Genomic DNA, 17,311 nt, shown 5'->3' on the forward strand with positions numbered 1-17,311 from the left:
CCCCTCTTTGCTGGGTGCCCCTCTTTGCTGGGTGCTCCTCTTTGCTGGGTGCCCCTCTTTGCTGGGTGCTCCTCTGCATCGTCGGAGACCGGCTGCAGACGTGGCTTTTCCAAGCTCCTCTTTTTGCTCTTTTTATTAAGCATCAGTTTTACGCTCTCTAGTACTATGTTTGTACAGCCGTACAAATACTTCCAGGAGCCATGCAATCTCCCGGTGCCGGTTTCTTGCTCCCCATGCCTTTTCTTTCAAGCGTTAAATCTCACCGAGCCTGGGTGTAATAATTTTTCTTTCCTTCTTCCTATTCACGCAAGCGCCGGGCAGCTCAAGGTGATGTTGAAAGTGAGGTGTTGCATGCAGTAGCAAGCCACGACAGGTAAATCTGGACATTGCTCTCTTGTCCTGGGCTCTGAGCAACCGCCTGGGAGGCATCTGTCCCTGTTCTTGTTAGATTTTGGGCTGCCACTTCACCCTTCGCTGCTGCAGGAGGGCTCCTGGGATGGCTGCAGGATTGCAACAGGCTCTTTCAGCACGCCGGCAAGGGCAGGAGGCACCCCGATTGCAACACGTTTGCTGTTAAAAATTTGCTAGAGATCTACCCGTGCACCAATTTTTGGAATAATTGTTGGAGTAAAGCCACTTAAACAGAGCTTTGCTGTTGCTCTTGGCAGCAAAACCAAGCAACAAACTCAGTAAAGGGTTAACGCCGGCCACTTGTGCCGCTGCTGCCTTCCCTCTAATTGCTCCCTGCTTCTGCCAGGCGGAAGTCGGAGGGAGCAGTTCAAGTTCAAGGCTTGCCTGTGTGCATGTGTACGCTTTTTCGGCTCGGCGGCGGAGGGCGGGAGCTGGCCGGAGCAGGGAGGGTCCGGCGGGCAGCGAGCAAACCCCTCTCGCCAGAACTGCAAGGATGGCTCAAGCCTCCGAGTGCCGAAATTCCCACCTCTATTACTACAGCATCAAATTTGCTCTCTCCACCTATGCCACCCTCTTCTCGGTAGGTGCTCCGGTTGCTTTTCTGTCCTTCCTGGCATTTCCCCCCACCATATCACCCCTGTGGGTTGGCTTTTACTTTTCCATGTCAAAATTTCCCCTTCCGAGGCATCAAATCCTTGCGGTAAAATCAGGTGCCGCGAAGCCCCTCGTGCTTGGCGCTAGCTGGGTCTGAAACGGGCAATCTTGGGCGAAACCGTGGGTTTTGGTGGATTTAAGAGCACCTCCCTGGGACTGCCCATCCTCAGAGCCGCTCTTGCAAATCCCTCGTGGCAGCGAGTCGTGTTTCGAGGCATTTGGAGTGTAAACATGGAAATTTAATGTTTTTACCACAGAAGCACGTGGCGGGCAGCATTGCCAGCCGGTTCGCCCATCTCGGCCGTTGCCTTTATGTTGCTCAACAGGGACAAGGCATGAAAGCAGACATCAAGGGGCGGGTATTTTAGCCAGGTTGGTTATTTTAAGAGGAGAAAATAAAGCTTGTTTTTAAGCAGGTTTGAATCATTGAGGCAGCTACGGTCGGGGCGAGGCTTCCCCGGCGCCTGGGAGGTGCAAGCACGTGTTGGAGCAGGGGGAGGGGGAAGCAGGAAATTTTCTGTCCCATTTAGGGTCCGTGCATCCTCAGTTAACGCATGAGATATGAAGTTAGCACCTTCCTGGGGTTAATCTTGCATGATCCAGTCCATATTTACGGATATTTCCTCCTCAGGTTTAATTAATCCCCTTCGCACCTTGCACAGCTGCCTGCTGGGCGTGTATGGTGGCATGCATCTCTAATTGTATAGGTGTAATTGCAGAAATATCTGTGCGAGTTCCCGGGGCAGGCTGTGAACGGTAAACGGGGTTACAAGCAGAGTTTGAAAATGCTTTTTATTTCCTTATTTACTTTTTTTTTTTTCCTTAATGAATGAGCTCATTGGGAGGGCAGCGCTCACCCTCGCTAGCTGGGGATGGCGAAGCCTGTTGTCTCGCTGCCCTGAACGACTTGTGCCCACCCCAGGGCATGAATGAGAATAAGAAAAAAGGGTTTTTTTGTAGAATATCTCACTGGTCTCCCTGTGGCCTGCTGGGTAGGAAGGCTCCCGAGGGGAGAGGAGACTCGAGTATGTCCCGCGAGGTGGCCAGGACCCTCGTGGGACTCCCGCTGCACCCAGCAAGACCAAAAAAATCCAGATTTCTTAACCCATTGGTGGCTGCGGTTTGACTTTTTGGGTAAGGATAGCGCAATATTTTTGCTTGCAAAATTAATCTGCAGGAAAACCTGTCACCGTGGTTTTGGTTTCTCTAAAGAGCTGAGTTTTGCTCGGTTTGAGGTTTCCCCAAATGCCTTTAAAAGCAGCTGTGGGGATGGGGAGGAGGTGAAGGTTTTTTTTCTCCCAGCTGATCTGAACCCAGGTCGGGGCTGTGCTTTGCAAACGTAGACTAACGGCGGGATGAACCAGCACAATCTCGACGCCAGATGCTTATTAATTGCTGGGGCGTTTTGGGGGGCTCAGTGAGGCATCCTGGTGAGTCTGCCAGCAAGAAGAGGCTCAATAATTTCCCAGCGACCGGAAAATAGCTGCAAAAAAGCCACTTTGAATCGCTCTGACCCAGCCTGCCTTCAACCCTGGGACGGTCCTCACACGGGGACGTTGCCCCGTCGAATCCATACGGATCGCGCGGCTCCTGCAAGCTTTTCAGCTGCCTGACGTACTTCTGCCTTCATTTGCACATGTCGCCGCCGTATTAATTCAACAGCGCTGCCGAACCCTTCAAAACCTCGTTAACCAGATGTGACCGGGGCTGGGTTTCGCTCTGGCCAAATGCACTCGATAAAAAATAATTGTGTAGGAACTTCTCGCTTGCATTGCATGAAGGCTGCAAAAATTTAACCCCCCAGGGTAAAAAAATCAGTGGAATAAGACTTGAGTTGGTTCACCGTGAAGGATCAGGGAGGTTTGGGGTGAGATCGATCACGGTTTCCTAGTGTAGGGTTGTCCCAGCCTGCAGAAAACTGGATCTAGCGCGGCTAGATCCTTTCCAGTGCTTTCCTGTAATGAAAGCACTTATTTATAGGTGGGAAAATCAGTAAAGGAGCGTGGGATAAGCCGGAGAGTGGCTTTAAACCAAATATGGAGCAAACGGCAGAGAGGTTTGAGCATTGCGGGTTGGACCGGCTGGTTTTATACAGGTAGATTTAAGTTGTCGAGGATTCAGCAGAGCACAGCTTTGAAGTTTTCTTTTCAAAAAGACGTGCTTCTTCCCTTTTCTTACTTTTTTCATAAAATTGAAAACTGCTATTTTAAGTGACCCTTATAAAAGTGTATTTTTTTACATTCATACGTACCGTCGGCAGTTAAGCATTATATGATGTATTTAATCGCTGTGTTATTAATCCCGTGATTCTATCTTTCAACGACCAAAAGCATTGAGCACTTCCTATATTAACATTTTCTCACCTGCACGTTACAATAAAGCCTTCTGAGGAGGAGCAGGAGTGTCCTGTCTGCTAACTTGAAGGCAGACAGATCTGCAAAAGCTCGAAGAACGATTCTGCTGGGAGCTGGGGATTAGAAAAATGAGGTTTGCCCTCTGGTCATCTCGGATGGAGAATGAAGTGATGCCCCGTTCCCTTTGCTCCTCCCCGGACCAGTGCTCTGACTCACATAATCTGGCTGCTGGGGTCTGCGTGGGCTTGAAGCCGCCGTCATCGTGACTTTTTGGTGTCCCTGAATAAGGAGAAATTACTGCCTCGCGTTAGCGTGGTGTTGACTCATCCAATTAATGCCGTTCACCCTGGAACGAGCCATGTCTGCTGCTTGGCCCTCGGCAGGCTTCGAGGTTGCGCTGCTTCGGCCGTGTTAACGTCCCCTTGGATTCGTGGTACCCGTTTGCTCTGTACGTGGCTGAGAGTAGGTCTCATTGCTCGGGTCTTTTGGGTCTTGGACAAGGGGAATGTGGCATCTCTTAGGTGTTCAGTGAGATTTTTTAGGTCAGGGTAGGACCATGCATGTCTCTTGTTAGCATCGGGTAGCTGCCTCAGTACAAAGCCAAGTCATGCAAGGATGGAGAAGCAATCACAAGCACCAGAGAGCCCACAGCTCGAAGAGAGCTTTGCAAACTCCCTGACTCACCTGTGAGTTAGCTGTGAGCTCAAGCCACCCGTTTGGCACCCCCCAAACCCTGCCAGCGTTATCAGAGCTGTGTGTTATATTATTTTCTGTTCATTAATTGCCTTTCATCCCACTTCTTGACCTCCAGGTCTCTAAATGACTCTGTGATCCGTGGGCCAGTAATTTCCACCAGGGATTTCCACCTTTAGCTCTTCTCCTTCCCAGGTCCCCAACTCCCCCCTCAGCTCCTTCCTTGCCCATTAGATGGAGAAATGCCTGGAGAGGAAAACCAGCATCTCTGTTATCCCGTTAAGAAGAGATGAGGTTGGAGTGAAACAGCTTTGGAAATGGGCTGCGAAGGTGGGGAAGGGGCTCGGGCAGATCTGCAGCTCCTCATCACCCGGAGAAAAGCGCTCTTTAAGTTGTCCCCGCCAAGGATTGAACTTCCCTGGTTTGGGCTCTGCCGAGTTGTTTTGCTTCTTGGTGTCGGAGCTGATTTGAGGGGGCTGTACAAAAGCCTTATCACGGTGTGGTGCAACATGTCAGGTCTTCCCGTCTCCGTCGGGAAACAGCCCCACGTTTAACTGCGGTTTTGGAGGCTGCTAAAATGCTGGCCGGGGGGAAGGGTTGGTCATAGCAACTTTTATCGGGCTGAGAAATTCAAGTTTGCAGTTTCATCTATCCGGGAGGGAGGGAGATCACATCCCGGGGGTCATTTTTGGGGTGGGAATGGAGGTTGGACATCCTGGGCTGCTGCTCGCTGCCCTCCATCCCCTGCCCACTCAGATCCTACAAACTCTAAGAAGCACTGAAATCAAGCAGGGCTGAAATTAAACCCAAAGGTGATTTCTTCCTAGCTTATAAGAGGAGAATTGTTGCGGGACGCCTTCGCTGCAAGGTGTGGTGGAGTTGCAGCCATCCCCTTGGCTTTCCCCGCGGTGATGGTTTGATCGCGTGGTTTTTATCATATAGAAATGGGGTAATCCTCCTCTCACTAGAAGGTAAGTGCAGATTTGCTTTTTCTCTTAGATGCATTGCAGAGCAGTTGTAATTACCAGCTGCTGTCTGTCCTGGTGTTTGCACTGTATTAAGGTGATCACCAGGCAATTAATATGTAACTACAGAGGATTTACCAGCAAACTTCATTATGTGCCTTACCATCTCATTGAGTGTGGGTGGTAGAAAAGGGTTGTGATGCCAGGAATCAAAAATATCCATGCTGATTGAATTTGCATGGCAAAAACAATCCCCCGCCCCCCCCCCCCCACCAAGAGTGATGAAAACCAGAGCAGCCAGGGTGATGCAAACTTTTCCTGCTGCTTTTGATGCTCATCTCTGGCCGAAGGGGGACGGGATGATCAGGTTTTTGATGAAATACATGGTTATTTCCCTTGCAGTTTTTTACGGTGCTGCATAGGTCCTGGCAAAGACTTTGACGTCGCTGGTTTGCTCCAAATCCACCATTTTTTCCCAGAAACGCCGCTTTTCAGGGAACGCTGGTCTCTCTCTCCAGCTCTTCTCCATCCAAATCCCTTTGCCACCCATCTTGCAACAGCGTTGCTCCCTGCTCGTCCTTCCAAAACTCGTTATATTCAAGCAAGCTTTCCTTTGCAATCTGCCTTTGCTGGGAGGTGCGCCAGTGTATCCATTCCCTTCCTCGAGGTGTGTGTTGCTTTGCAAGATGCTTTCTTGTGCTTTAAGCTGCTTTGAGCAGAAGCAACTCTTCTTGTTTGGTTGGTTTTTTTTTTAATCGGAGGGTGCTTTTTAGCCGGCGGGGTGTGGAGATGGGCTGGGGTCCGGCCTGCAGCACTAATCCTTAGCAAAGCAGGTTGCAAGGGGCTGGGCGACCTTTTAAACTAGGAGCTAAGCAGGGAGAGAGCCAAGAAATTCAGGTGGGTCAGCTCAATATTTGCTTGTTAGTCCCAGGGACTAGTTTGAGTTGCTCGGGCATACAAAGCACGCAGCCTTTTCTAAGCCATGAAACCCAAAAAAAGCCATGCAGCGTGGCTTGCCGGCGGTATCTCCCCGTGCAGTGCCTTTTCCCCGTTGCACTTGCATTTCCCCATCGCGTTTGCATGGCAAATAAGCGGTGCGTGCCCCCTTCCAAAAAAAGGGGTGCTATGCATGGCACCGGTGGGGGTTTTCCCTGCCAAAGGGATGGCCGTGGCGATGCTGGGAGGAAGGACCAGCACTGCTCCGCAGCAGCCTCATGCATGCCACGAGCTTTACATTTTTCAAGGATACTTTCAGCTCTGGGAAAGCTATTTTAAAGCAATGCATGTGTCCATCCTGAAAACCCTCCTCGGTTTCTCTCCCTTGCTAGCAGGTGAGGCCCGTCCCATGCACGCTGCTTCCTCACCCCCTCAAGCATCCAGCCCTTGAACCCCCTCCCGGGTTTGCTCCGTGCACTTTCCGTGATCTCTTCCCTCACTCGCATCGCAGAAGGATTAATTAAAATGGAGAAAGTTGTTCTGACTGGCACGCGGGAGGAACGGCGGGGATTAGCGGGGGACGCGTGGTGTGCATTAACGTCTACCCCCCGCCTTCAAATCCAAATGCATTTCCTGGGACACCGTATAAGAGAGAAACATTAAATCAAACCTAATCCCAGTGCACCAACCTGACGCTTAAAATAGAGTATAAAGATGAAACTGTGATTAAAAGCCTGTTATCAGAACTAGGCCCGCCTGTTTAGTTTCAAGTAACTAAAGTGTCTGTAAAATATCACGAGTCTAAATTTCACTTTCCAAGAGTTTTCAATTCCTTTATAGATGAGATGGAGCCTGGAAGCGGACAGTGATTGATAGACATAAACTAGCAACAAAAACGCACCAGGAATAGTATCCAGGCAGAGTAGAGAAGAAAAAAATCAACTCCCCGAAAAAGCGAAGATTGTGCATGAAAATTAAGGATTGAATTGTCGGTGTGAATTAGCAGGAAGAGTGCGAGCAAACTCATTAGGAGCAATGAAGCCTTTTGGAAAGGTGAAAACGATGGAAAAGGAGTGAAAAAAGGAGTTTTTTCTCTTTGGAGATGTAGGTTTTTGAGCACGTGTATCTGCAGCCGGGGGCTTTCCCCCAGGAGCCTCCTGCTGTGATTTGGGGTGGGGAGGGCTGCAAAAAGTAGCGTGAAAAGGGCTCCGGATGCTCCTCGGTTTCCTCGCTGACCTTTTCAAGTGTCAGCTTGGCGCCGACTGAGAAGCCGCTCGCCTCCGGCTGTGCCGCAGGGCCGACGGGCGCGATGCGAAAGGCTCCTGACAGCACGAAAGGCTTGGGATCGCGTTGCTGGCTTTGATGTTGAAAGGAGCTGAAGGGACGCAAACAGCCCTTTTTGGAGCCCTGCTTTGTCCCGGCATCGTTAGGCTCTCTTCTTCAATTAAGGCTGTTTCATTGAAAGGGGAGAGAGGGGAGGAAGGTTGTCAGAAATAATCCGTTGCTCTTCTTTATGGCACTTTTCATCCAGGGATCAAAAGCTCTTTGTAACCGTGCAGTGAGCTTCGTTTCTAATTGTTGGTGTTGGCGTGCGAATAGAGGGTGAGCGGCTCACTGTGGGTTTGGGTGCAAGTCGGTGCTCGAGCCAGGTGTAAAAATGATGGAGTGAAATGAGTCATTTTGGGGATCGTGCTGTCTAAGGGTGGCGTGTTGGCAGGGTGGGCTGTTGGTGTTAATAACTATCAGCCTCTGGGTCTATCAAACCCAAGGCAAGGGCCAAGCTGAGCATCCGGACAGTCCGTAAAGATGCAGCTGGGAAGGGGAGAGGAAAAACCTAGCAAAACCTAGCTTAAAGCTGTCCAGCTAGATTGGTCACACTGCAGTGATACGTCCCCTTCCCAGCCAGAGGAAGAGCAGCCCAGCCTCGAGCAAAGGGGATGTGCCGAGTGCTGACGGTAGCGTTTGGGATTGGATGTTAAATGTCCCGGAGTTGGGACAGTTTTCCTTGGCCGTCTGGGATGTCTTCCACCTCCACCTCTCCCTCGAAGCCTCTGCTTTTTCCCCGTTGGCATCTGAATCCCATCCTGTGCTTCCCTTGCAGATCCTTGGCCTCATGATCCTGTGCGTTGGGATTTACGCCGAAGTGGAGAGGCAAAAGCACAAAACCTTGGAAGGGATCTTCCTGGCTCCGGCCATCATCCTCCTCCTGCTGGGCTTCACCATGTTCAGCGTCTCCTTCGTTGGCATGGTGGGGAGCCTCAGGGACAACCGGATGCTGCTGAAGACGGTAAGGCCGTTACCACGCTCTCCGTGCAGCCCTCGGGATGGTCTGGGTGATCTCAAGGACGAAATTAATGTATTCTAACGAGTCACCACCACGACTTACAGCGATCATGTGCCCCTTCCTGGATTTAAATGCTTGCATGATGTGACTGCTCGGTGTTTTCAGCTCCGCCATGAAGCCAGGGGAGGGGTAACAGGGAGAGGATATATTTAATTTGCAGAGCTGGCACCCTAATTTCCCTGTTATCCACGGCTGAATGCCTCCCAACATCTGTGGGAAGTGCTGCTGCCTTCCTCCTGAGGTAACAAGGGAGTTATTTTTGGGGCTGAGATCCCATGTCTGGTGGAGCAAATTCTCCACCGTTACGTTTATTTTAGCCGTGACGATGCCAGTAGGAAATAGCTTTGTTTCCTTTTGCAAGGGAGTTCTTAGCAGAAGGAAGAACTACCTTTGAAGTCCAACCTGGAAGAGATCCAGGACACTAAGGCAAAGCTGTTCACTCCTACCCTGCTTTCCAGGGGTTTTGCTGGTGCGTTGAGCATCTGAACACCCGTCCTCCCTGCAGCTCATCTCCTGCCCTTGCTCTGGAGTAACACCTCTGCCTCCAGCAAGGAGCAGGAGGCTGCGGGGATTTATAAGCTGAATTATAAGCCGTTCCCTCCATTCAGATGAGGGAGAAGCTCTTCCATTACCTTCGGCCAGGGCCAGTGTCCCTTGATGAGCTCCGTGATGGCTCTGTTGGCTCTTTGGCTGCGTCTGATGCTCCCTCGGTGAGGAAGTTGCTTTTGGATGAATAATCCTTGCTGGTCCACGGAGCCTTCCTGCCAGCACGCACGTGCCTTCCATGCTAACGGTTTGCATAACACCTTCATCTCCCACTGGTTTGGGTTGATTGGTTTATTAAAATCAAACGCTCTGGGTAGCTAGTGCTCACTTGTACTGGCTTGCAATATTGCTTTTAAAAATCACTCAGCATTTGCATTTCCAATTAAGACAAATGGGAGCCCAGATCAGAAAACCAATATTGTCTTTGCGTCTGCATGAGCAGATGAAATTATCGTTGCTTTTCGATACGTCTGGTTTTGTGCCACCTGCGATAGGTGGTTGTTTGCGTTGCGCTTGAAAAGGTTGCAGGGATCAAAGCCGTGCAGTGAGGGAGCAGAGGAGGAGGTTTCCCATCAGATCTCTATCGCAGCGAGATACCGTCTGCTCTGTTTGAGAGCTGCCTCCTAACCCCGGGTGCTTGGAGGAGTCTCTAAGGGAGTGGCCAGAGACGTCCCGTCCAAGTGATACTTGTGGTGTTTAAATAGCCCTGATAGCTTGCTTGCTTAAAAATTAATTTTTACTTAATCCCCTGTCAACTGACTTTTTTCTTTCTATTCGGATGCTAAGTTATAACAGTGGGTGTTTGCCTGGACTCAGTTACACCTCTAACATATAACCCTCTTTTTCCTGTCCATCAGAGCAACTGGAAGCTCTGTATTTCTTTACGATCTAAGCCTAGACAATATTTTTCTGCCAAAGCTGAAGTTATGTTGCTTGTGGAGAACATTTCATCTTCTTTTTCGTTTGTCTGCTTTTAAAGCTACACAGTATTGTGTTCATTCTATCTAGGCTTATTCCAAAGACGGATAAGTACTTCAAATTTCCGATAATATTTTTCTTTCTGTGCTAATACTCATGAATCATGGCTAATACTCTGTTTCCACAACGCAGACCGAGTTTGGAAGTGGAAAATTGACACATCAGAGGGTAGGAAATCTCATCCTTGGAGCGACCCAGGGCGACAGAAACCCAAGCTCATTAACTGTATTTCACAGGTTGTCGGCTGAATCAATTCTGCAATGGGCACAGCTGAGAAAAAGAAATAATCCTGCCCTTTTGGGTTGGCTTTTTCTCCCCATGGATAGAAGCAGCTTCACGCCTGCCATGGGGAATAAATAAAACAACAGCCGTGCAAGTCATCACGCTCAATAACATTTGCATCCCTTTTGGCTAGGATCTAAGAAAGGGGATGTTTGTCTCGTGTGTCGAAATATGTTGTATTTCTGGGTGGTGGATTTTTAGGGTTACTCAGGGCTCCTCGCCTGCCTTTAGTTGGCTGCAGAGCAGCACAATTGGCCCAATACTACATTAGAATCATAGAATCATTAAGGTTGGAAAAGACCTCTAAGATCATCGAGTCCAACCGTCGACCCCACACCCCCATGCCCACTAAACCATGTCCCTCAGCGCCGCATCTACATGTCTTTTAAATACCTCCAGGGATGGTGACTCAACCACTTCCCTGGGCAGCCTGTTCCAATGTTTAACCACTCTTTCAGTAAAGAAATTTTTCCCAATATCCCATCTAAACCTCCCCTGGCACAACTTGAGGCCGTTTCCTCTTGTCCTATCGCTTGTTACGTGGGAGAAGAGACCGACCCCCCCCTCGCTACAACCTCCCTCCAGGTGGTTGTAGAGAGCGATGAGGTCTCCCCTCAGCCTCCTTTTCTCCAGGCTAAACAACCCCAGTTCCCTCAGCCGCTCCTCATCAGACTTGTTCTCCAGAGCCCTCACCAGCCTCGTTGCCCTTCTCTGGACACGCTCCAGCCCCTCGACGTCCTTCTTGTAGTGAGGGGCCCAAAACTGAACGCGGTATTCGAGGTGCAGCCTCACCAGTGCCGAGTACGGGGGCACGATCATGTCCCTAATTATTAATTACCTATTTTCTGGGAGCAGATAAATGAAGTGATATTTCATAGAATCATTTAGGTTGGAAAGGACCTTTAAGATCATCGAGTCCAACTGTTAACCTACCACTGCCAAGTCCACCACTAAACCACTATCCACTTCTGATAACGGATCCAGCCTAATTCCCAGTCTTGGAGCTGAAACGCTGTTTCCCCCCTGGATATATTCAGCGTGATGGGCATCAGCACGAGGAGGAGAGCTCGACAGCAGTGAAGCATTTTGGAAATGCTCTCGATGATGAGGTAAATAAGGGTGTTCCTTGCACAGGCATTGCACAGTTGCACAAATATGGGAGGTATTTGTGGTCTGCATGGAGGTGAAAACCATAATGCCGCCTCTTCTTGTAGGAAATAACATAGCAAGCTCATAGCAGACAAAAAAATGCACTTCAAGAGCATCTCTAAGAGTGTGGGTTTGCATGTCCACCTCTGGCTTGCTCTGCCACCTTGGATGAGCCATGGAGGACTTGCCCACTCAAAGGGATCGCAGGTGTATGTGGGAGCAACCTTGGATTAGTGTTTCCTGGTGGAGATGCAGTTTATCCCAGCAAAAGTGCTTTATCCTGGTAGCTTAGAACAGTTCCCCAGTGAGACTGGGCTGCACTGGAAAGACCGCTGCTGCTGGCATGGTTTTGTGGTGCTGAATTACTTGATGCTTTCTTGTGCTCTTACCTGCTCGTGGTTATATTGGCAAAACCGTGCGGCCAAGCCTGGACTTCCCCGTTGTGTTTATGTTGGAATTGTCTGTGGAATGCGTTAGCATTTCTATCCGTCACCCGAAAGCGGGTGCTCACACCGGGAATTCATAGGGGGTTTCACTGCGGGACGTCCTCTCTCGTGCAGCAGCCGCCTGGGGGTCGCTTTCATTTGTAGAATTTGTTTCACAGCAGTTTTCTGCTGAATTTTACCGGGAAAACTCTTGAAAATATGTTATTGGTTAGTGAGTTTTGTAATCTGTTCACCTTGAGGAGGAATCCGGTGGTGCAGGGACCACGGAGGAGGGAGCTCTGCCCTATGAGCCCCAAAAACGGGCTCAGGACAGACCCTGGAGATTGTGTCGTGAGACAGCATAAAAATGCCTATATTGATGCTGATGGAAAACTGATGGATGAATCCCTTTGGGCTCTTAGGAGATCGTGTGTGCAGATGTACTGCAGCTGCTCGAATGCCTGCACACGCGTTTTCAGGGAACCCAAGCTAACGATGAGCACAAAACCACCCCGAACTTCAAATCACTAATAAAAATTGACTTGTCTCTTCATCTAAAAATATGTCTTTTTAATCTGGAGAGCAGGAGATAAATTCCCCTCTATTTAGGAGAAAATACTTCCGTGCCCTACAAAAATTCACCAGATAGCACTTGACATTGACAACCTTTTTTTTTTTTACATGAAATGCAGTGGGTGTAGGTGCGGGTGTGTACGTGCTTGTTAAATCCTCATTCATCTCAGTTCCTTACTGCTGACAGATGGATTTTTATTTTCCTTAGCCCCCTGGACAAAAATCGACCAATATTTCTCTTGGGCAAAACAGTTAGGAAAGCCAGCCAGCTCCTAAATAGGCTGCTTGATATATTATTCCAATATCCCCCCCTGCAAGGTACGGCAAATTACATTTTGGCTTTAATCTTTTCCTTATCAATCTTATTCTCTTCAGTCATTACCTGTAATTGTCATGCACAACCACACAACTCTCACCCGTGTGTAAGCCAGATTATCAAGTCTTTAGTGATGTCTCTAATAACCCAAGCAAACTCTATTCAATAAAGCCGCTGCCTGCTTGCAATTCTCAAGTTTATTAGAAAAATTACAGGCAAGACCTGTGGGTTTTAGCTGCTGGCGTATGTAATTGGTGTTATGAAGACTTGTATTTACTAGATGGGTTAAGAGTTTCTATTTGGAAATCAAATTTCTTCTGTCACCATTAACTTTTGCAAGGCTTGAAGAACTGCAGATTGTCTGATGAAGATGCCTTGCCTTTGCTTTTAGGGAGTTCAGGGTGATTTAGCGAATAGACCGTAAAAATCAATATTTTTCTTGCTCAGTCAGACGGCTGGGGGGAGCTGGGATGCTTTGGTTTAGGAGCTGGAAATGCAATGGGACAGGCTGCTCCAGCAATCGCGTTTTGCAGTTGCGTATGCCCAAATTGGCTCCTCTTCATGGCTTTTTTAGAGCTGTTTTTGCTAGAAACGTATCATATCTTACTCAGCATCTCCTACCTGGGGGCTTGGGACCCGTGTGTTCATCCCATGGATACTTTAGCTTCCAAAAAGTCAGCAGAGCCCTGAATTTTCAGAGGCTGCTTCGATAGGGTTGATTTTATTTTATGCAGAATGGAAGAGAGATGAATGAGGGTCGAGGTAGGCCAAGAAATCCAACTTTCCCATTTTTCTTTTCCATTTGGTGAGCTTTTTGGGTTCCTCCTTTCCTGCCTTGGGTTTGCCCAAATTTGTCACCCAAGGCAGGATTTGACCTTGGCTTTGTGGCAGCGAGAGATCAGCTGCTGCAGCAGCTCTTTTGGCCTCTTTCAGGTGTTATAGATAAATATAACACCAACACAAATATATATATATATATTAAAAAAATACTGATATATATAAAAATGTATATTTATATCTATGCTGCTATTTCCAAATGTCAGCAACAGCAAGATGTGAAGAGCGAACTCCGGTGACCACCACCAGCTTCGGCATTTATTTTATTTGCAATTTTGTGTTTTTACCCTCAAGGTCGACCCACGACACGACTTCCCGAGCTGGGCTTGAAATGTGCCTTCCCCCTCCTCTCCAGCCCCTGATTGCACGTGTAAACAGAGAGATTAAACGCTGGAAAAGGGCAGATACGTCAGGTTTGAAGAGGGGAGCGAGTACGGCTGCGGGGAAATGGTTGGCAATCACAGAGCTATTGTGTGGATGGAGAATTGTCCTTCTCCTGGGAAGATAAATTCCCCCTCAAAGAGAGTCAGCTACTACAGCGATTTGAAGCTTGGGGGCCCTGAATAAAAGCAATCAGAATAACGCACGTGTGAAGGAGCACTTTGAGGTCTGAGCTGGTCCAAGCAGCTGGGCTTTTTTTTCCGATCGTGCAGAGAAAGGCGCAAAAATTACATGGAAAGCCTCTATCACAGCGGTGCCGTATAAAGCATCCCTCTGCCACATCGCCAGCACTAATTCGTTACCCTATAGCAGCCACTTAAAACCAGTTTTAAGTCAGAGGAGGTGAAAATACCAGTAAGTAGCACCTTCCCCTTATTTTTCTTCTGCGTTGGGAAGAATCGGGTGAAATAGTTTAAAAGAGTTAAATGTTTTGTGGGTGCATTGCTTGCACTTAAACCACGTGGATACTTGACTCGGGCAAATTCCTCGTGGTTTCATGGTGCTGGAAAACCTCTTGGTTGAAAGCAGAGGATTTGCATGGGTTATCCAGCTCATCCATTTACCCCAGGGCGTGCTCGCCTCCAGGCCAGCAAGAAAGAAACAGTCCCTTGAATGTTTGCAGTAAAGAGGTGAATTTCCAAGACCGGAGGGCTTGGGAAAGGCGTTGGGATGAACCCAAAGGCTCGGCATGATCCCCTGAGCATGGTGACCTCGGTGGTTGGAGGAATTTGGGGTGAATTCGGGCTGGCCTGGGTTTGCAAAGTTTGCAGCTGATGGCTGGAGGTGGGTTTTTCTGTCCCTGCAAAAGGAATGAGGGAGAACCGGGCGGTTTAGGATGCGGTGAAAAAAATGGGGTATTTATGGGCAGTATGGAAATTCCCTTCCAGAAAAAATTAAAGCAATTTCCAGCTGAAATGGGATTTGACCAGCATCTCCTTTAGGCTGTTTTTTGGCTATTTCTGCCCTCTTAGAGGATGAAGAAGGGGGAAGAGTTGCCCCTTCTGCTCTAGCTACAGCAAGAGAACCTGCTGCGTGTTTTTTCCCCTCGGTGAGATGCAGCTTTTGGAGAAGCGGTTGCAGGTTTTGGTTGCAAAAGGTGCAGGTTTTGAAGGTCAGGTGCATCCGACCTCCACCAAAGCGCGGCGTGTTATAAACCAGGGCAGCATCCATCGCTGGGGTGGCAGCCCTCGGTGGCTCTGGCAGTGTGGTGTGATGGATATCACGTTGAGCGCGGTGGAAAACTTGATCAGTAAAAGGCTCCTTCTGGTTACGGGTTTGCATGAGAAATGAAGCTGCATTTCTGTGTTTGAACTCATCTGGGGTTATAACCGCTGCTGCGAGGGAGGTCACCAGGCATTTTTCCACTTGCTTTTGTCTGTTTGCAGGGAAATTTTAGGTTAATTAGAGGATGCTTTGGGCAAAGCATCACTGCAAAACCCCATTTCTCTTTATGCTTCCTGGGGACCACGTTGGGGTCCGGGGTCCACTGCCCCGGGAGGGCTCAGCTCCCTGCATCCGCAGTGAAGAGTTTTCTCTGGATGTTTCAATATCAGCAGTTTTCGATGGTGCTGCTTTAACTCTCCAAAAAACAAATTCCTGATAATCAGCACGCAAATAGAGCCCGCTGGAAAAAAGCGATTATAGAAACTCCTTCCTGCAGAGGTTTGCTCGGGGATCTGCATGCGTTTCTTTTTTCTTCCTAAGCCCGCTGATTATATAGCGCGCTCTGATTGCGGGCTCTCTAAACAAAAACACCACTTTCTTGATTTTTTTCCTGCTTAGCTGCGCAGAGGGGTGGATAAATGAGGAGGGTCTGACATTTGCGCAGCAGCGAGTGTTCGGGATTGCCGGGGGAGCTGAAAACATCCCGGACCCGGGAGCAAAGGCTTCGAGTGAAAGGAGGAGAGTCCCAGCTTTGTGCTAGGGACCGGATCCGATGCGAAAGGGCTTTGGAGCAGGCAGGTACCGATGCTTCCCATGGGCAGCCTTTCATGCTCCCTATTTGCGTAACGAGCATCCGCAGCCTTCTCGTGGGTGGGACGGACCTGCAAACCCTCTAACACCCAAATCCCAAATCCCCCCAAAATACAGTGAGAAAAAGCCTTGCAGGGACCCTCCAGCGCTTTTTACCCAGCTTTCTGTGTCTAATTTGTTCTCCTTTAAATCTGTGGCTTTCAACCCATTTAATTATTATTATTTCATTTGCTTGAGACAAAGTAGGAAACCCCAGGGTGGCAGAAGGAGCTTTGTGCAAGAAATCGTGGCTGATGTCCCCCGTTAAGGGTTGCTCACCTCTTGGCTGGGGCTTTTTAATCACCGCAACGTGCTTTAAACAGGGATTTGCTTGGCCCAGGTTTGGCTCTGAGGGGGAAGAGGGGGCTGGAGCCCTGGGGGAGTTAATGATTCTTTTGCCACGCTAATTATTGGCACTTTCACGCTGAATTTCTTGCAGTGTCCCCATTCACCATCTTTCTAGGAGCAGCTTGGGAAGGTTTTGCGAGCAGCAAAAAGCATACTTTATTATTCCCAAGCCTCATACCTTGAGCACGGCCAGCAAACTCCCAGCGTGTTGCATTCCTTTCCTTGGTGCTCGCCCCTTTCTTTTTTAATCGCATCACCAAATTAGCCATTGCAATAACAACAGCCACCCTTGGCAGTGAACTAGTGGGGCTTCACAGCTTCTGGAAAGCCTGGTAAAGGGCTGATGTTACAAACTCCTGCCAAAAATCCTCCAAGCGTGGATTATTTATGGACATCCCTAGAATTACTTACCTTCTCGATATGAGTTTTTAATAAATGAAAGATATCTCATGCTGCATTTTTACTCCCTAAAGAGAACTGCTGGTGGTTCCCCAGCATCCCTCAAAGTCGATGCTACCCATTGCACGATGAAGAGATGCTGGTGAGCACCCGAATAAGGCTGAGGAGAGGTTTTTTGCAAAATCCGAGGTGATATTAATAGCATCCAAGTGGTTTAATCTGCATTAGGAGTTTCCAGTGAATTGCCTGGTGCTCATTAAAGGGTTGAGCCGATTGTGCCATTGAAATGTTTTTCCTGACTGGGGGGAAAGCAACAGGCACAGAGATCTTTGAAAAGAGGTGAAATTTGATTGCGAAATTTGATTGCTTGGCCCTCAAACTCTGAACTAAATTAGATTTGAAAGGAGCCGTTGCTCCTGGAGCTGGATGGAGGGGGGCACTAAGAGGTGACATCCATCCCTGTTCATAAAAACCTCCTTTTCTTTGGGTTTTTGGGAACATGAGCATGTTCTAGCTGCAGCATCCGTCCTGGTCTTGAGATGGGAGCGGAGGGTAAGCTATAGCCAAGGAAGGGTTAACAGCAGCCAAAAATGGACCCAGCTGCAGGCTATAAAAGCCCAAAGGGGGGGGGGGGGGGGGGGGAGGGG

General features: G+C 48.9%; 1 protein-coding gene across 1 annotated transcript in view; it reads left to right on the plus strand.

The window, feature by feature from the left end:
• The first annotated feature begins 904 nt into the window (after nt 1-904).
• The window catches only part of LOC103917166 (tetraspanin-15-like), a 45,459-nt gene continuing 29,052 nt past the window's right edge, over nt 905-17,311 (plus strand). Inside the window, exons 1-2 of the mRNA XM_009324275.1 lie at nt 905-991; nt 8,115-8,300. Coding sequence (XP_009322550.1) covers nt 905-991; nt 8,115-8,300 — 273 coding nt within the window. The remainder of the gene's footprint in view (nt 992-8,114; nt 8,301-17,311) is intronic.

This window comes from Pygoscelis adeliae, unplaced genomic scaffold (assembly GCF_000699105.1).
Source record: "Pygoscelis adeliae isolate BGI_AS28 unplaced genomic scaffold, ASM69910v1 Scaffold575, whole genome shotgun sequence".
NCBI classification, from domain to species: Eukaryota; Metazoa; Chordata; class Aves; order Sphenisciformes; family Spheniscidae; genus Pygoscelis; species Pygoscelis adeliae.